Raw genomic sequence first — 21,452 nt, forward strand, 5'->3', positions numbered from 1 at the left:
GAAAATCCTTAAATGTTTATGAACTAAGCTGATAATTGAAAAATATACCTACCATAATGAAGTATATATCAAGCCAAAAACAAGTGAAAATGGGTTTAAAATTTAGTGAAAGTAAAATGTTCCAATTTAATTATCAGAAAGGGGGGGTAACTTAACTGTTTACTCAAAGCTATTTACTGGATTGTTAATAAACTGCGTATAATAAAGTATATACGAGAATACAGCCATAAAATAAAGTCTGCATACAAATATTTCCTGTAGTCGTTCCATGTACTAAGATAGCAAAGGTCCATCCTTTATGTGGGATTAAAACTGATAAGAAGTTTAAGCTATAGAGCAGACAGGGCCCTTTTGTGTACCTCTCTTTTGTGTACCTTTTGTGTGACCCTTTTGTATAGTCAGATGATATCGTTGGGCTGGAGAGAGGTTTCTTGAAAAAGGCACTCAAAATATAAAGTGTTGGGTAACCCTCACATTATGTAGACCAGCTGAGGAATCACTTGTAACTACAACTCAAAGAGGAGTGACACTTAGTTAGCTGAGTAAGATTGATCTTAGACAGGGCTGGCGAGAGCCATCACGGGCCCCTGGGCTAAACGATCCTGGGCCCCCTACTTTCCTGATTTAGTCCAGCCGCATTCATGCCGTTTTGTTACAAAAATAACAATACATTTCTTAAATGCTTGATATTTTGATTAATTCACGTGTTCACAGTTAGTTGCAGCTTTATTCAAGTCAAAAATTACAGTGAACCGGAAAACTATGCTAAAAGTTTTGACTTTTGCAGATTACATGTACAGAAAAATTTAACATTCGACTGGGTCGTGACCCCATCAGAGCCCTGGGCCCCAGGGCTTTGGCCCCCCGGCCCCACCCTCTAGTCGGCCCTGATCTTAGAAAAGTAACCAAACTTCTACCTGGACACTACAGTACAGACTTATTAAGACAGCTAAAATGATAACAGAGGACTGGAACGCCAAGACATCTTACTGAGTGTGAAGCAGTCTGTCTAAAAAGAGTCCAGTGTTTTGGGAGGCATCAAATAGAGGTATGAAGATGTAACTCTTCTTGAACCCTACTGGGTAGGCAGGTTTGTAATGGAGTTTGAAGTTAAGAATGAGCTGTAAGAGACAAAGCAGGGCACAAAAAAAGATCCCAGCACATCATTAGAACAGAAGAGAAGACATATTGAATGGGAAACATGAAAATGACATCTATCTGATTCTTTACAATTTAATAGGTAACATTTGTTTATTGATGCATTCTGTTGCCAATTCCTGCACTTTACCGTATATGAAATATAATGGTGCATGCTTGAATTCTGCTCAACGTCATCTTCATTGAGTTGTGAAATTTATACAATCAATCATTCCAAACAATTTTATCAGGAGTTTGTGAATGTGAAAATGCCCAGATATTGGGAAAATGAAATTATTAGCACTCTTTAAAAACAAAAACAAGTTTATTCAAAGATTGTTTCCTAATGAAAATAATTAATACCTTACATAATATTCTAAACACTTAAATATAGTTAGTTCTAAATAGTGTGGATTGTGGCAGTGGCTTATTAACATCACAAATGAACTCCACTTAGTTTTATTTGTGTCTTTTGAAAACAAGTAACACTGAAGATAATACTTCTTTTCACTCTGATGTAAGCATCTTTTTCTCTTCATTTTCTTGAGATGACTGAAACAAAAATGAAAATTGTAATGCAAAATATATTCTAATAGGATCCAAAAGTGAAGAATCCAAGCTCCTCCAAACCTTTCAATTGCATTTCTCCTCTTTACGAGTATCCAGCAAGGGGAACTACAAGAGTGCAATGGAAAATATTAAAATTAGGTAAAAACACTAATGGTGCAGTTACACACCACCATGATATCTTTACAGAAAATCTGACTCTCAATTTTAAGGATTTGCCATTTGACATAAATACCTTTGAGTTACTATTTCTGAGATCAATTGTCTTTCTTATTACCAATCAGTTTGGCAATACTGCAATAGGGTTTACATCATACTACACAGAAACAGGTATTTTTCCATGCATATTGATAGGCTGGAAAGTTGCCCTTTGCCGTGCCTACACACAGAAAAGTATCGTAATGTACTTTTACCGAGCACTTAGTCAGCTAATGAAATAAACAGCTATACTCCGTTCAAACAGCCGTGGTACCTGACGGATTAGTAGACCCCATGGAAACCCTTGGGGCCTCCTAATCCCTCAGGTGCCACGGCTGTTTGAACGGAGTATAATTACAACGGCCTATTTTATTTTCTGAAATATAAAAATATTATAATTTATGTCATGTCCTAAATAAATTGTGTTATGAGTTTAAAATATACTAATTTTTCTGTGTAGTATGTTGTAAAGTATCGTACGTTACTCGCCCGGTAAGCTTTACCGTACTCGCACAAAGTAATAATATGATCAATAAAAAAAAGTTTTCCAACCGTTACCTTGTTTTTTCTGTGGCCGTAGAGAGACCAGAAGGTGACTTTTGAGATTGATTTTTGACCAGTACGCAGATCAAAGACAGCACACTGGTTGAAGGGAGGGCAGTAGAGGTGAAGACTAATGGCTACGTCACTGTGGCTTGGGTTCTCAACTCGGTGAAGGCCAAGCTCATCTGTCAGAGTCAACCATCATTGAACATCAAGATTCATGCAACTTGAAACATGCACTCAACAAATTATTATTGTTGTGCCGAATGAGAACATTTTTAATTAATCTAACTCTGACTGTAAATAATAATTTATTTAGGCGTTTTAAGCTTATTGTTGGAGACAGTGGGTACTTTGGGAACATGAGGTATAGCTTGTCTGGTTACCTAGATTGGGTGTGTTGCCAGCCTAGTTGGTAACATCTCAGATTTTGGTGCAAGAGGGACGAGTTTGATCTTTGGCAAATTTACAAAAAAAGAGGAGTTTTGACTGTTTTTTCTTAAAAATGTTAGGTGTTCTCAATTACAAAGTGTCACTTGTGTTAAAGTTAAAACACCATTGACTACTTTGTATATAGTCAATGCTAAAACACACGTGTGTTGTGAAGGAGTCTGTGTACATGCACAAAAAATATGGTTTTTATTGTCTCAAATTTTCTTAGTTCTTTCTGACAATCAAGTCACCTGTCTATAGTTTTTGTTATTTACAGAGATAAAAATTGACCATTAAAAAATAATTGTTGTTTTTGCAAAGTTTTAGGACCAGGAAGGGGTTTTCAGCTACGCCTGGATTGTGTGTGTATTGTTTACACAGCCTCATACTGAAATAGGATTCCACATACCAAGACTTGGTGAAAATATGTTATTATATGATGAGACTTTCACCTTGAATTTAGACAGTTTTGAAATTTTGCTTTATATCAACAAATGATTTTCTTGACAAATGAATACTTTGATGCACTTGAACCGGGATGGCAGGATTTTGAGGGGGGACATCACTTTTTGATATTAAAAATCAGTTTAAAACACACAAAAAATAAATATTGTAAATTAGTAACTAATGCTTAAACAGAACTAAAAGAAGATATATAAGTGAAAAAGAATAAAATAATGAGGGCTATCTGACACTGGTAGGGGACTCTGCTATCAACACCAGTCCCTCTATTTCAGAAAATATGCAAATACAGTACACAAACTTGAACAACAGTAAATTAATAAATCATTAAGTAGTCAAATTCAATTTTTCACTACATTTTTTATTAGAATTTTATTTTATGGTGTAAAATATAAATATTAAATACCATTGATGTAGCAGACTTCGTTCTGATGAAGCGTGGTTCTTGAAATTTCCACCATTTTGTTTGGTTGGGCTTGAGTAGGGATTGTTTCTTCATCTTTTGGCCACTCAAATCTTATTTCTGATAACTGGCCCTGAAAATAGTATTTTGAAATGAAAAGATGAACTGTTTTTAAAATTAACAATTAATTGTTTTATTTATATTTTTAATGGTTGAGTCGAAGCAAACACGTTAATTTTTGTCTTCTACACAATGACTTTATGAAACATTTGACTATTTCAGTTGCGGTTCCAAGGGGAGGGGGCTGAAGAGGCTAAAGCCCCCTCCCCCATTGGACCCTGAAAAATAAATGTAAACATTCATTTCGTCCTGAAAATGTTTCGGAGGTTTTTGGACATAGTTGAAAATAATACCAAATTTTGCAGGAGAGGATCCTGGACCACAATTTTTTACAGAGAAGGATACCTTGACCCCCCCTTCTTTTTTGCCTGATGGCTTTTTGGTTTTAAGTTTTAATTAGTGGTGATAAGTATGAAGAATGGGTAAAGAGTTCTCATTTGCCTTTACACGTGGGGTTGGGGTCAAGGAATAAATATGCTGTTAATAGATAAATACAATACTAATATTAAATTAAATATTATTTTTAATATAAAAAAATACTTTTTTGCTTAGACTGGACAAAGAATTTTGGCCTATTTTATTTCCTGGTCGAAATATGCAATCTTAGCTTAGACACAGACAAAGTTATTAAATGCAAATTCAGTTACCTGCAACATTTTCATAAAGCAGTGTGCGTTGGCATGGTCGTGAATCAAAGAGCCTTGACCTTCATTCCAACATAGAATCATTAGGTTGAACTTATCATTACCTTTGTCCACCAGATTTCTTGTATACCTTTAGAAAATTAGAACAGTTAAAAATAATTCCATTTACCGGTACCATATTAGTAAACAAATTAAAATTTCAATACCATTTTCATTGAGCATGATCCAAATGAACATGAACCCAATAATTAATCATGAGATACAATGATAATATTTGAAGATGAGTGTAGGCCTACCTGAGATTCATCATTAGATCTATGTTACAACAACAACAAAATCAACTTATATGTTATGATGCTTTACCTTAACAATATTTCTAAACAGTTTTTAGTAAAATCCTAAACATCCAACACAATTCCAATTGCAGCTAGACTAAAAGAAACCCTCCTCATTATCCCCTCCAGGTATTCCATTACAGGTAATGTCTATTAACACTTTGAAGCAAGGAAGTAGTTTTCACCAAACCCTTTAATGTTGAATTCCAGAGATGAGTGGAAACATCAGGAAGGGCATCTCCAAGATATGGAGAGCTTCGTCTGGTACACAGACGGCTCCCTAATCGATGGAAAATCTGGTTTTGGGGTTTACTGTCGATCACCCAGAACAGAACTTTCAGAAAGTCTGGGACAATACTGTACCATCTTCCAGGCAGAAATCTATGGTATCTTGGCTTGTGCCAACCTAGGACTAGCCAGACGGTACCAAGACAAAAGGATAGTGATTTTATCTGATTGTCAGGCTGCTCTCAAAGCTCTTGACTCAAATGAAGTCACCTCAAAACTGGTCTGGGAGTGTTTCAACACCCTCTGCAGACTTGCATCACAGAACTCTGTAACTCTCGGCTGGGTCCCAGGCCATGTAGGCATTGGCGGCAACGAGAGTGCAGACAAGCTGGCAAAAAAAGGTGCGAGCATGCCACTCTTTGGACCAGAGCCATTTTGTGGCATCAGCAAAGCGGCCGCTAAACATGTAATCAACAAATGGTCCAGGGGATAACATCTTGAGCGTTGGCGTAATCATCCTGGACAATCACTTGGCAAAAAACTGCTCTCAGAACCTAGCACCCTCTTCACTCGCTGGCTGCTAAAGCTGGGGAGAGGGCAGGTCAAGCAGGTACTTGCTCTTATCACTGGATACGGCCATTTCAGAAAACATCTCCACACTCTAGGAATTGTCAATGACAAGCACGAGTGTCGACTTGGTAACCAGTCCGATGAGACTGCAAAACACCTTATTCTGGACTGCGATGGACTACGGGCTAGGAGAAGGGCTCTGTTTGGTCTAAAGCAGCCAGGTGAGGAACCAGACGCTAACATTGGGCAAAAGCTCCTGCACCTAGTTAGGGACACAGGCATAGGCTTACCCAGTTAGTGGCAAGCGGGATGCACAATAAGCTTCGGTTTACGTGCTTGGACCATGAGTCCACCCTCTTACAATCAATCAATCAATCAACACTTTGAAGCAGAATTACAACCATACTGTAATAATAAAACAGAAAATATACAGAAGTAAATAAAAATATGTTAATAACACTCTTGAAACAACTCACTAGATTGTAAAAGATAAAAGGGTTTTATGTGTACAAATTTACCTGTTAACACTAATTAATTGCTGTTTAGTTGTAAGTTCTAGACCCAGTACATTGTTTGATGTGATTTAACAAAAGTAAATTCACTATTGTTAGTAATGTTTGGCATAGTTGAATTTATTTAGATGCTACCATATTATTAGAGTTTGATATTTTTTTTATCATTCAGAAAGAGTTCTGTTGTGATCAATAATTTGTAATCAGCAATATAGTAATCACCTCCTGGATCATTATGATTGGATCCAGTTTAAATGTATCACAGTCTATTTAATTCAATTTCTACATTTTCTAAATAGGGTTACTTCTTGATCAACCTTATGTGTTATTCAATTTACAGAAATCCAATAAAAATATGTCTAACAACACTCTTAAAACATATATTTACACTTATATTGTTATCTCACAAGATGATAAATATACATAAAAGAGGGTAAGTGGTGATCGATTCGATTTCGAGATGGTAGGTGGTGATTCACCGATTGGGTCTGATGATGATCGAAATTGCTCGATGATGCAAAAGAGCTGTCTGATAATGTCCAATTGAAATCGATCACCACTTACTACATATTGATTACTATACTGCTGATTACAAAGTATTAATCACAACAAAACTCTTTCTGAATAATCAAATAAAAAAATAAACGTCATAAAGTCTAATCTACGGAAGAATCTAATTAAATTTAGCTGACCACCAGTGAATTTACTTTTGTTGAACAAAATTAAACAATGTACTGGATCTTGAACTTCCAATTAAACAGCAATTAATTAAAGTTAACAGATAAATTTGTGCACATAGTATATTTTTATCTAAGCCATTAAACTTAATGCATTAGATAAACTTGACAGTTGATAACTTTGCCATATTAGTGCCAACTGCAGAATTACAACTATATCAACCCCTCTTCCTGAGTCATGTATCTCTTCACACTTCACAAGATAAAAAACGTTTAAGGTTGAGGTTTTTAATTAAAATAAAGCAAGAAGTAAACATATTTGTTTAGATTAAATACAATAATTTTTGGACTGGAGGGAATATTTGATAAGATCTGGTGATTCAAATAAAATGTATCAATGACACTTATTAAATTAAAAAATAAATCCATCTTCATTTTGTGTATTTCGTTCCGGATTTCTTCACAATTAGTTATCAATAAGAGGCTATGTTACCTTCCCGTCCAAGTAATCCCGGAGTCATGTAATGGCAACCGGTTTTAACACCTATGGTGTCATATTGAAGCATAACAATTTTAAACTCTCCACTCATAGGAGGTCAGCATACGTCTTAAAAATACTTCACATGGACATAAAAAAACAAGAACAAAGCACGATAAAATGCTTGGCCATAGAACTTATTACTATGGCACAGTAATACAGCATATAGAGTCCGTCACTGCCATGAAAAGAAATTAACCTTATAAGCTACCGGTATGATCTTATTTGATTACATTTGTAGTTTGTTAATTGGGTTTATGCAACTTTTAGGGAACTTACTAATCATGGAAACTTTTTTTTTGTTTGCAAGGCATACCGGTACTTCATAACTTCTAACTATTATTGACCTCCACCTCTACAGCACTATCATAGATTGATTACAATAGTTCATTTATGTTAACTTATTAAACTATAACAATTTAGGTACAATTTGTACAAAGGCTATTTTTACATTTAGAATTGTAAGACGCCAACAGATCGGTTTACATATTTTAAGGATAAGATGGACAAAGGATGAGTGGTAAGTAAATTAGATTATAAGCTATGTAAGTTAACTAAGATCAGCTGTGTCTTCAACCATGATCATTTATTAACATTTGTAGTTTGTTAATTGGGTTTATGCAACTTTTAGGGAACTTACTAATCATGGAAACTTTTTTTTTTTTTTTTGCAAGGCATACTTCATAACTTCTAACTATTATTGACCTCCACCTCTACAGCACTATCATAGATTGATTACAATAGTTCATTTATGTTAACTTATTAAACTATAACAATTTAGGTACAATTTGTACAAAGGCTATTTTTATATTTAGAATTGTAAGACGCCAACAGATCGGTTTACATATTTTAAGGATAAGATGGACAAAGGATGAGTGGTAAGTAAATTAGATTATAAGCTATGTAAGTTAACTAAGATCAGCTGTGTCTTCAACCATGATCATTTATTAAAAGTCCAATGATTAAGGACAGCAAAGCCAGTTGTACAGTTTCAAGCCATCAAAAGCCAAAAGGCTATACCAACATTTCTCAGGATTAAACCTTCTGATCATCAGGCAAGCACTACACCCACTCAGAAACACAGCTGTTGTTATTTACACTATAGAAACCGTTAATGTATTTTGTATAACGGCAGCTCTACACACTCTATGTTTTTGTGTTAGGTTGGAGTAAATAAGAATAATGCCACACTCCCTGAAGTCACACTCCATTGCGAAATATATTGGAAAATAGAAAAAGAATCTCTGCTGGAGCAAAGACCAATACAAACAAATTTAGCTGAAAAAGGTGTTTAATGTTTAACGGCCCTTGAGAAAACTGTAAAAATATACATCTAACACTTTAAAATTGATTACCAAAGTGTTTGGTATTTCTCTTGGGAGGTCCGAAATTTTTACTGTAGAGAAAGTGTACTTAAAACCAACAAAAGATTATATCTGCATCCATTAGCTGTTTGAAGAACCAGGACCACTTTTATAAACGGGCAGACTGGGCATATGCCCGGGGGCACTGGTGGTTATGAGGGGCGTCCGCCAGGTGCCCCCTATCTACCACCCTCCCGCACTAGGAAAATAGGGGGCGCTGCTTTTGGGTTTGCCCAGGGCTCCACTGACCCTTAACGCGGCCCTATACTTGACACATGATGTATTTTCGATGAACATATAAACAATAAAAAATGTTTACCATATTTCAATTGACTTACTTGTAACGGTCAAACTTGGCGAACTTCTTCCAATCCGCTGGGTTGCTCTTGTAGGACGACATGAGAGCATGAACATACTCTATGTTTACATGATCACTCTCAAACACAACGTGAAGTTCACGAATCAAATCATTCAGGGTTGTTATTTCAGGAACTTTACCAATCTTTTTGTTATAGATTGATTTGAAGTTTTCACTTTTCATCTCTTGCGGGTGACTGGTGTTAGGCAAACTAACTTCGTAAAGCGCCATTGTTTCACAAGATCACCTGAAACTGATAACAAAATATTTTATTTCGACATATTTAAAAATTATATTAAGTTCTTACTATTAACACAACATTTGACTTCATTGTTTTGTGGGAGTGTGTGTATTTGTTATTAACACGTTTGCTACCGATCGCCACATATTTGCAATGCTGAGGTCATTACCACGGCTACCAATCGCCACATATTTGCGATGCTAAGGTCATTACCACGGCTCGTGGTATACATTTTAATTTTACACATAGACTGGGTGTCACTTTGTTCAACATGCACGCAGACCACGGGCCAGTGATGCAGCAAAGTAAAAATCAGTTTTGCCAACTATCATATCCACATCTGTAATAATTAAGGAAGATTTGACCATACACTTCCTTTTTAACCTATGCAAGGTTGGATTGGTTGTGATTCAGATTAATGAGTCGTTAAACGCACTGACCATCATCGGCGGTTCAAAGGGTGGGGGGGGTGCTATAGGAGCGAAAGCACCTCCCCCCATTGAACTTTAGAAATAGAAGTCTAAACACATGTGCCTTTTTTATAAAAACGTAACTGAGGTTTTTGGATACAGTTCTAGACGTTAAAAATGGCTTTACAAAAGTCACTAAATGGCTTTACAAAGTCACTAAATGGCTTTTAAAAATAGCCATGGGACACTTAGTTAGCCCCCCCCCCCCTTTGACAAGGTCCTAAAACCACCACTAAGGACTGAATATGAGCTAGGATGTATATGGATGGTAGATATATATTATTTAAAGGGCAATTAATTTAGTTAAATTCCTTTGAAAACGTATCAAACGCACCAAGAATAAAAATGTATTTCTGAGCGCTTACAAAATTACAAAATACTTGTGATACAAATAGAAATATAGGTAAGTTTGAATGGATTTAAGTATGACTCATACAATTTCTAAATCATGAAACTTACTAAGCTTAAATCCACAACTACAACTGTTAAATCTCTTCTAGTAATAGTTTAGTACCAAAGCTATACAAGGCACCTCCTCCATCTAACATTTATTATTTTTTAATCTTTTATGCCATATATGCTTGGTTGTTTAGCAATTTATACCTGTACTGTATTAATAATGTGATAGGATTATACAATGAAAAACTTAAAACAAGCTACCTATAGTTTAAAATTTCATATCAATAAAATGTTTAAACTCAGTTTTAGTACCATAATCTTATTAGAGACCTAATTTACTACAGCCTGCAATTGGTAGGTGAAAATCTAAGAATCTATAGACTTTTATATGCATTTTGATCTATATCCCTTGTATTTTACAGTTTCTTTAATATACAGAAAGCCATCAATCACCTAAAGATTTGAGGCAAACATATCAATTCTCAAATAATATATTAAAAATTTTAATAGTAAAAATAACAGGCTTATGAAAGGCTTTATATTTTCCAAAAAGTTTAATGGACATTTACTGAATACATTTTTCAAAATCCCAAAAATGTGAACACAAAGGAACTTTATGTAACAGAAAGTTCATTGATTGCAATTTCAAAGGTTATTAAAATTTTTTCATGAAAATCATGCATCGTACCACTAGTAAATATACGATACAAGATTACTAACCAAATATGGTTATCTATCTTGGGCATCCAGTCAATATTAATTACGATCTTTGTGATGAACTCAATGTGTTAATACATTTGCCAAATTAACCAATTAATTGTGCAATTTAAATTAGAGTATATATACCTGTATTATTTACAATTTCCCACACTATTAGTATTTTCTTAATATTTAGATTTATCTAAATAATCATTTTAAGTAGGTACTGTTATGGTTGCATCATAAGTTCAGTTTATTTTTATATTACTTTGCTCCCAAGAGCAACTAAACAAGTTGTTCATAAATTACTAGGTTTATGGCGGGACTTGAAAACCCTGGTTATACTTAATAATTTTTAGAAATATTAATCCATAGTTATTTTATCTAAAGTAATTTAAAGTTTGTGCATTGTTGTTTTAAAGTGTAACTGGTACTTCTAATGTGATGTTAGATGATTGCTACAAACCTCGTGTAGTTTGACAAAGATAATAACACCCCTTCTAGTTAGCTAACTTTAACTATTTTCTTTGAACTGGACAGTTTTGTATGGACTTTAAAGGAATTACGCACCAGCTTCAACAAATGATAACATATCGAAAACGATGAGGGTCATTGATCGGCTGAGGGGTCGGGGTCTTGAACCTTCTTTTCTGATCAAGGTTTCTTTCACAGATGTTATCTCTTCCGCAGGATTATTTGTTATTAGGTAATTATATGTCCAACATCAAAATTTTACCAACTTGAGGTTTTTCAAAGCATAAAAAAGAAGGTTGATAACATTTCTAGTGGTTTGAATAATTTAAAACTATGTTACATGCCAAGTTTGGCCACCTCTTTAAATTATCATGTCAGCAGATGATCTATTTATTGCCTGTGTTCATAGACTTCTCCAAAAAAGGAATGGGCTAAACAATAAGCCTAAAGTAAAAACTGACATAAATGATGTGTGGTTGAATATAAAACCCGAATAAAATAAAAACATGTGAAAACTGATTTTGTACTTAATATTAAATTTAGAATAGTATTATTTCTCAGTTGTTAGGTAGTTGTTAGTGAAATTGCCTGGTGAGCTTGAAACAATACTTTTTCTTTTATTATTATTATTATTACTGCATGTTTTCATTCAATAAAATAAACACATAATTTCTTACTCTTCCAGATTTGTTGCTGTTTATTTTTCATTATAACTTACACATCTCAAGGAATGATTATGAAGAAACCGTAAACAAAAGAACTATGTTTAAAGCAAGAATCTTTGTTTCAAAAATTTGTAATTTAAGTTCCAGAACCTAGCAACAATCTTTTTAGGTTTGATTGACATTATTTAGTCATAGTAAAAATGATATTTGATATGTATGAATAATAATGTGTACCAGTACATACCAAACTAATAGACATTGTTCGTACAATTATTTATATATGTGTACAACGAGGGTTTTTAGTAACATTACTTCTTTAGCCATCCTACTTAACCGATTTATGTGTAATTTTAAAGCTCATGATCTAGCAGAGCGAATGGTAACCAAAAACCTCATTCTTTTAGGGCTTTGCCTCCCAGCGTTTGATTTATTTCTGGAGTTCACATTCAAGGATCCAGTATTGCTGATCAATTGTCTTTATACGGTTCAAATATGAATTTTAATTTAACAGCTGGTTCTACAGTTGAATGTTTAACCACAGTCAGATTGTAAAGAAGGTACAAAACGGCTTATGAAAATTTATATTAAATAGGCTTCCTTTTTTGATAATTATAAAATGATTACCAATACATAATAATTGCCTCCAACAAACATAATCTTTGAAAAGTTAAAGGATAATGCATTATTTGTTTTGCCGCGAAAAAAAGTTTTGAACCCTAGTAAAATGTGAAATTAGCACAAAAGTCCCCTCTGTAATGTTAATACCAATTTCAAGATACGGGGAGCAAACTGGACTAGGTTCAAGGTTCAGTCCCAGGTTCGAATCCAGCCAATCACCAATCAATTATATATATTTTATAATGCCAAAAAACTCTCCTTGCCTGATGTAATGTGTAAAACAGTTCTGGGCTGGATCCTAGTTTCTAAAAAAGGGTGGAAGGTGGGCCATAAAAATAGCTAAAAAAATATCAACATATGCAAACCCTAAAGACTGCTAACAAACTCCTGGGCTCCTGAGATTTTAAAGTCTTAGTCTATGGTGATACTATGTGACTACTGATTATTAGAAACACTTGCTAAACTCCATATAAAGTTTACTGTTCTATGTTTAAAGGTGTAGTAATTCATTGAAATAGATATGGAATAGTTGGTTTGATTTGATTTGAAATCCAGCAATTTTAAAGGTATGGCATTGAACGATAAGAGATTCTTGTATACAAATTAGATGTATTAATCAAAAGTAGAAAGCTTTTTTTCGACGGTTCCATCCCTGTTTTACAATAGAGTAGCTGGATGAAAAAACCTACCTCAGTACAAAAAAAGCTTTTGGAGATAATCCACTTTGAATGTTTAATAAATGTGTCATGTTTTATCACCAAATATCATTGCTCTTTGTATGGGTATACAATTCAAAATCTATTTTCTATAAAATAGAATTTGGTTTGTTATATGAAATATGTTTCTTAACAAGTTATTGAATTAAATGTGAAGAGATGTCAGAGGTCGGTTTTCCATCAAACCCCTTACCAAAACCATGGTGTTTATCCTTTTAAACGTGGTAAAAAAGGAATTAATTATTAGGAACAACAATAAAGTAAACAACATTATGGAAACCAATTAATTGATTATTTTTGTTTGATATAAGCTGCAAAATGTACAACTTCACGTTAAGCTTAACCTTTGACAGGAAATGTGCATTTAGGTTTGTGTAGGAAACTCATGTTCTAGAATGTTCTCGTTGGACAGAAGCACTAGTACAAAGTACAGTATCTGTATTTTCATTGAAACAAAACAACTTATACTGTGTCGTTAATGTGATAGACAGCTGGAGTCAGTGCTTCCTCGTTCCCCAAAGCAGCTGACAGGTTAAACAAAATCATAACTCAATCAAATTTAAGGTAGAAACGTAAAACGGAAAACTGCTGCAAAGAGGACTAAATAACGGACCTTTTTAAGCGTTTAGCCAGCTCCTCGCTATTTGTGATTAAGAGTGCAAAGTACGTCATTGCCGCTCAAGAACTGTAGTAAATTTCGAGAGCGGCAATGACTGTGTTGTGCTCGTGGTAACACAAACAAGATTTCCCCTACCACCGTAATTAACTTTTCAGTTATCATCACCCATAGATTAACTTATAAGTCTTAAATGAAAGGTAATTTAGGTCTTGTATGCGTTTTTTTCTTAGGTTATATCATTTGCTTACCGGTTGTAACGTACTGGATCCGTGGCTGTGGTTTGTGTAGAAACACCAATGGTTAAATCAGCTGATTTAGCGAGTGGGAATGTCCCGCTAATAGAGTGGAAATGAGCTATTTTGCGTACTGTTTACAGTTGTGGCAAATGTGATCATTTCCATGCAGTGGTATGAACAAATGTTATGTTGAAAATGTTCCAGCTTTAACCTTTGCACAATGCACATGCCTTAAAATTATGACTTTAATGCCATTATCAGCTTGAGGAACATTAAAAATCCTTACAGATTTAATGGCTGAGTTACTAAAAATATTCTTTTCCCAACACTGCATATAAATGATTACATTGTCACACTTACAAACACAGAAACACAGAATAGCTCATTTACGCAAGCTTAATCAACTGATTTCACTGTTGGCGTTTCTTACACCACCCACACCCACGGATTTGGTACGTTAACAACCGGGAAGCAAATTAATAACATAGCCTAATTTTTGTATAAAGCTTCGTGCGGCCATCTACAGTTCTCGAGCGGCAATGACGTAGCCTACTTCGATCTTCATACACTAATAACTATTTCAAGACCAATCATGATTTTTATTTCTGGTATTTGGTAGCAAACCTTGTGACAACACGATATAGAGCCTTAGTAAAACGATGTGGTGGATACATTTATTTGTGAGTTCAACTACGAAATGTCCACCACTTGAGTTAACATAGATGACCACTGCAAAAGTTCTATCTACAGTAGTAGATTTTGCGGGATTACTAGGACAGACAATTTTTGGAATATTTATGTTTAAAATAGCAGCAAAATTACAGGTTAAGTGTAAGAAAGGGTCATGTGGCCCTAACTTTTGCCTGTCTAAATAAATAAATTTTAGTTTAATTTAATTTCAAAATTTAAAGTTATACCACTATTTATATTAAGGATATACGGAATCATTCAAAATAAAAATAGCCAAACCAATAATTTTAGAAGCAAAGAAATAATATAGTCTAGATTTAAAAAAATAATACAACATGTATGGGCTTATTGTATTGCTGTTTTAGAACGAAATTTCAAAGAACTGATTGTAAATTGTTTAAATGATTCTGAAATCAATTTAAAAAATAAAACTTGCATTTGTTCTTAAAGGAGGCGAAGTAAACTGCTCTAAAATATGGATAAAGAACAACTTAAAATTTCTTCCTAATCAAATATCATGGCAATTTTGATTCTACTTAGAACAATAATCTAGTGTGTAAAATTATTACTCTATTCCGTTTTTAACACATTTTGAGAAACTCAAAGTTTTAATCACAGTATGTGGTCTCCAATAATTATCCTCATGGGTAGTTATGGCCTAATCGTTAAAATATGTGGTTAGTTATATTTTGGTGAATTGTACACCTATTTCCGCATTTATACCAAACTAATAATAAAACCCTGTTCATCACATCCCAACATACTTACTGAGCAAGAAGATGTTTAACAGCGGGGATGTTTAAGACACAGACTAACAGTTATCTCACATGTAGAAACGATTTATAAATTCTTATCGTAAAGACGAAATCATCCAAACTAGCACAAAATAACGAACTCAAGAAGGATGGCATGAGTTGAAACCCTAACCGGTTCATTTCGAAGATAACCTAAGGCCAAGAGATTAGGTACTTTTTTTAATTCTACGAAATATTGTGTATCAGTTTCGTGTCAATAAAAAAGTGTTATTGTTGTGTAAATGCCTGATCACATGTGAGTTACTTTTACAACTATTATAAGGGTGTGTCACATTTATCATCTTGTAAACACAAAAGCTTAATTAGAAACAGTTAGTGACATAAATCGCTTAGTGATACCCTGCTATTGCCAAGAAACGATTAATTACGATCGAACATAGAGAGGTCAGCTATGGTCTGATGAATTGTTAGAGAAGATTGTGGCATGTCTCGTGATTGTGATTAAACAATCTCAGACCTGGAAATAAGCAGTAACAATTATCTTATCATTTGGCTACATTTCAAATAAATTTATAGAATATTTCCTTTTGCGTTCTTTTAGATTTTATTTTTTAGTTCATGTTTACGTTTTAGTTTAACTTTCATAATATGGTTTAAAACTTTTAGTTTAGATGTTTTAAATAGTAATTTATTTATATTCGTTTTTCTAATATTAACCGTCTTATACTCCGCGCCAAAGCTGGTGGCGGCTGAGGGATTAGGACGGCCAGGTCGGTGAGCAGGTCCGACCTATGTAGTCCTACCTGGCGGTCCTAATCCCTCAGCCGCCACCAGCTTTGGCGCGGAGTGGTTTTATTCAATTAAAAAAATAAGTAACCCGACATCTATTGGAAATAGCAAGAGTTTGTTTCTAATGTATTTTTTATCTCATAGAATGTCAAGGTTAAAATGGATGTTACAAAGACAAACTATATAATCTATTACATTATTCATTGCTATAGATTACTTATAATTATAATCTTAAATTATAAGAACTAAAAATATTTGTTACGAATATAGTCTGAAATTTAGCTCAAATCAACAAATAAAATGCAATAAATAATTAAAATACTATATAATTATATAAATAATTATTGGTTAACAGGACATAGGTAAAAGGCAGTATGCTTTCTCCCATGTTATGTCCATCCTAAGTATAATAATTACTAATTATTGACGTTATATATATATATATATATATATATATATATATATATATATAATAAATGTAAATATATATATATATTTAATAACTGTAAATACTGTGTATCACACTGTGTCAGATACTGTGTATCTGTGGTTTAATCACTAACAGCTAAATTGTGTTTTTTAACTTTTACATTTTATAAAAGTCATAATAACTATGTTATATGTTTAGAATACCTAAAAAATAAAAAAATAATATATATATTTTTTAATTACCTGAAACTAAATATTAAAAACGACGTAATGTTAATAGATTCCAAACTATTTGAATAACAGCCCACAAATACTTTCATCTGCAGAAAAAGTTGTCAAAACTAGTATCAAAATCGATCTGATATCAAGCAGGCCAATATATGAATCAAAACAACATCGGGAAATACCGTAACTATGAATGGATATAAATCACCACGTCTTACGCGATATATGAACTAATTACAAATCTTACAAAGTACGACATGTCTGATTAATGAGCCAATTAGTAGACAACAATTACGATTATTGACAATAATTATTAATGGTACAAAGTTCGCCGAGTTCTGTGGACGCGCCGTTATGTGCTTAAGTAGCTACGTATCGCCATGCATGGCGTCGTCAGATACAGTACCCATTCTGATCGTGATTTGAATAGCCGAGCAGTAAGCAATAGAGTACATAAATCCCTAATATAATCTCCACGGGTTTCTAATCTCGATTGACTGAATGCGGGAATGACGTAATTAATTATCTAGTGTTAACACAAAACAGCACGGATTTCAAAACAAACACCCAATATGTTTACTGTTTTGGTTTACAAAAATGCGTCAAATATATTCTAAACAAACAACTATTCGTCGTAGCCAATTCTTTTCAAAAATATTTTTAGGTTTACATTTAATTTTCTTATTGTATTCTATCAAATGTGGTCTAGTTTTTAGTTTACTTTCAGTTATTAGTGTATTTTATAGCTTGTTTTACATGCTGTACTCACCTTCGTGTAAGAATCATCCAAGTTTCTATGCATGCACTGGTAATCATAGCAGGTTTATAAGTTATCGTCTGTTCTGTTTCAAAGGCACAGTATTAAGGCGATTACTAATAAAACAACAAATGGCTGAGGTAAAATTGGGTGATGCATTTTAAGACAATTACTCATTTACATTAATGTAAGAAGTAATAAAATAATGCTTAGTAAATGACGGTGTTCAACTAATTTACCAGCCGATCTCGCACCAACTGTGTCCACGTTTACTGCAGTCAAATGTTTAATCTAATCACAATTAACTTCATTTACATCCGGTTCTGGCTTTAACGTTAACACAAGTTAGTATATTTAACCTTTAGACTTTTATCTCTGTTACAATATATGGCATTTCAAAGACCAGTGTAGACCTATCTGTTACTTTAGATAGGTAAGTGTGATCATACACTTGTGTTAGCTTACAATACACAGTTTTGTCGCTCCGGACTCCGGCTACAGTTTAGCATCAATGTTGTTATTAATTCCTGAATATAAAAATTGTCCATTGGGTTTTCTTACGGAATACAAGGTACTAGTAGTATAGTTACTTAGTAAAACATGGTACTATACTACAGTACTAGTTTGGTTTATACTCCACCACGTACAGTAGTCATTGTAAGCCTATATTTAAGAAATTGTCTGTGATGCCCTTAACCTGTATTTATATCTTTCAATGTCTATTATATATTAAAAACAACTGTGTATGTGGAACAATTTGACTATATCTGGAAGCTTGGGATAGGTTCTGTAAATAGACTATACGAAATAAAAGTCATTTTTTTAATGATATGAAAATTAGTTGGTACTGTTCTCTAACAGGATTTTCAAATTATGCGAATTGACTGTCACGGAAATCTTGTATAATCGATGGGAAAGCGCAATAGATAAAAATGAAAGAATAATTTTGTCATTTGATATTACTACTAAAATTCTGTTCCAGAATGAACTGTAGTATTGAGCAAGGGAAACAACAGCCAATGCGGTAGGAAGAAATCAATTAATTAAGTACTGCTTGATTGTTGGAAACAAATAGTAAGATAATGAAAAGTAAGATAATGGACTGATAGCTGGCATAATCCTTATTTTCTTGGACTGCTATGCTACTTTAAAAAGACTAAGAAAATATTTAGAAATATTGTTTTCAAAACTATATTATAATTATTAAAAAAAACTGCCGTCAGATACAAGAAAAAAAAACAAAAAAAAACATTGATATACAAAAAGTATTCATAAGGTATTCAAAACTAACTGCTACTTTTAACACACATATACAACGCTTTCGTAAACTATGAAAACAAAATGCTACCGATTAAAACACACAATTCTTGTCCTAATGTACACATACCGTATTAAAAAATCATATTAAGCCTTTTCAACATACCTTATAATACGTTTTCGTAGAGCAAATCATGAAAACGAAGTGTTATCAGTTCAAAAACACTGTTATTCTAGTTAACAGTACACGCGCTATAACACACTGTATTTTAAATTAACTAGAGCACTTTTATCTTTGATTTCGTGAAAGTAAACCATTGTCATTTCAAAACACTGATATCCTAATGTGTATACATATATTCGGAATAAAACATAGAAACAAAACGTTTTTGCCAATGTAACGGACATCTACGACTAGGGACTGTCTTACCTGGTGGCAGTGGGACCAGGACCTGTGGAGTAGGCCCTTGCCCCTCTGGTGGGAGGGGGTCTTTCCGTTTGTCGCGATGGAATGTACCTGAGGGCCTAGACAATACATGGCTACTTGTCCAGTGTTCACGGTCACTCACACCATAGACCTACTCAGGTATTGATTGATTGTTGTCGCCACAGATATAGAGACAGCGGACTGACCAGTGACCACTGACCATCCCAGTGCGTGCGAGGCAGGACCAATCAGCCTTCACCAATGAGGCATATGAGCTCCACTATCTCTGTGTTAAGATTTTGATAAAAAAAAAATTGAATGTGATTGTTTGAATCAACGTATTTTATCTCCTGTCAAATTTGAAACAAAATTTGAGCGAATCAAAGAATTATGTTTTTTATATGAGTGTTCAGAATATACTCGAGGGCCGAGGTAGTAGGTGGTTGAATGGTTCCACCTCGATACGAAGTGAAAAATATATCTAGTGACAAAATGTCTGATAACGATCACACCTATTAACTCAAAGAGTACAGGAAGTTTGTGCCGAAAGGGGACTCTGAGCCGAAGGTAAAAAATAGGGGGGAGCAACTAAGCTGCAAATGCCCCGCCCCTTAATATAGTGACCAATTCACGGAGAACTGAAATAACTGCATGTGTTCAAATTAGAACTTCGATTATTTGAAAACAGTTAGCTTACAAATTTCATAATGAGTCAAGTATTGATATAATCCTAAAACTTCCTATTTTTGAAATATTTATTTTATTTATTTATCCGTATTATCCACTCGTGAGCGCATATTTACGTGAGCACAACTTTCCGGAAGTCGACTCAAATCTGCTATATTATAATCACGCTATTAATATCTGTCACCAGCGTTCCTTAGCAGATATGATTATATGACAGTTAGAAAATATATGTTACAATTTAAACAGGCCATTTTGGTTCGCAGTAATCGTGAGTGGACGATGATGGTGAACAGACCAGACCGACTCCAGGCAAACGGAAGCTGAACTCGAGCCTGCAGTGCAGATGAGCGGAAAGACCTCATCGACACTGGACTGGCTAGTGAGTGGCCACGGTCACGTAGCCACTGTGCAATAGTGGACCTAGGATTGGACCCGTGTCCTAAGACGATAGATACATCTCTTGTACAAAGGTGTCGTGGCGGCTGCTCCCACATATTACTCGAATGATGAAGGATGTGTACAAGGGAGCCGAATGCACAATAGCTACAAGTAAGTAGTTATCTTTATAATGCAAATGAAACTATACAGTATAGTTGTTTCTCCAAGCGTGTCTAATAAATTGATACAAAATTTCACAGAAGCCTGTCAATATATGTCTTCATTTGCAACAAGTAGAGTAACTCGGGGCAAGAGCGCGCACGGGGTAAGAGTACGCAGAGCGGAAATTTTTACTTTGTGCTTGAGCTATAGACATACCAGAAACAAAAGAACCCTGGGCCATTTCGAGCCGCACAGGTTTGAAGGGTACGCCACACCTACCGGCGGGAAGCACGTGATCCTTTCGTTTCTGCGCAGGTTGTTTTGTTCTTGGGATGTATTTTTGTTAATACCACTAAGTCTCATCCGGTGCAAGACAGTACCCTCGTCATTCATCCGTAGTTTGATGGTTCATCTCCGTTTATTCATCTTACAATGAGATAAGATCATTTTACCGTTATTTTGATCTAATATTTAAGAATTTGGGAATTAGAATACGTTATTGCAATAATTACTGTATTAATTAGGCCTACAGCATATCTTTTTTTCTTTAGCCCAGGAACCAGGGGGGGCAAATGCCCCCTGCCCTCACAAATGACGCCCCTAACTAACTAACTTACGATTGCTTACTATTAGTTTTGTTACAATTGTTAATCGTTTGACCTATTTTTTGG

The 21,452-nt window shown here is 34.3% G+C and overlaps 1 protein-coding gene across 2 annotated transcripts; it reads right to left on the reverse strand.

The window, feature by feature from the left end:
• Nucleotides 1-1,443: 1,443 nt before the first annotated feature.
• Nucleotides 1,444-19,577, reverse strand: LOC128998769 (cysteine dioxygenase type 1). 2 transcript variants are annotated; one of them, XM_054425116.1, is made up of 6 exons: nt 19,558-19,577; nt 9,069-9,341; nt 4,510-4,636; nt 3,746-3,875; nt 2,461-2,630; nt 1,444-1,689 (listed from the first exon to the last, which is right to left on the reverse strand). In XM_054425116.1, the coding sequence occupies exons 2-6, from the start codon at nt 9,317-9,319 to the stop codon at nt 1,645-1,647; spliced, it is 723 nt and encodes a 240-aa protein (XP_054281091.1). In that variant the 5' UTR covers nt 9,320-9,341; nt 19,558-19,577; the 3' UTR covers nt 1,444-1,644. The 2 variants fall into 2 exon arrangements, with proteins under 2 accessions (XP_054281091.1, XP_054281090.1); XM_054425115.1 differs by lacking the exon at nt 19,558-19,577 and adding an exon at nt 15,684-15,814.
• Between the last annotated feature and the right edge of the window lie 1,875 nt (nt 19,578-21,452).

Source organism: Macrosteles quadrilineatus, unplaced genomic scaffold (genome assembly GCF_028750875.1).
Source record: "Macrosteles quadrilineatus isolate MER2022 unplaced genomic scaffold, UCM_ALF_1.0 Scaffold_7__1_contigs__length_78375512, whole genome shotgun sequence".
Lineage (NCBI taxonomy): Eukaryota > Metazoa > Arthropoda > Insecta > Hemiptera > Cicadellidae > Macrosteles > Macrosteles quadrilineatus.

Bases quoted from the DNA above. Each gene is read 5' to 3' on its own strand.
- LOC128998769 (XM_054425116.1), bottom strand. From the start codon at position 9,319: ATGGCGCTTTACGAAGTTAGTTTGCCTAACACCAGTCACCCGCAAGAG. The intron at 3,876-4,509 runs GTAACTGAATTT...TACTATTTTCAG, and splicing joins GCTTTATGAAAATGTTGCAG to GGCCAGTTATCAGAAATAAG. The intron at 1,690-2,460 runs GTAACGGTTGGA...TTTTTGTTTCAG, and splicing joins ACGGCCACAGAAAAAACAAG to TCATCTCAAGAAAATGAAGA.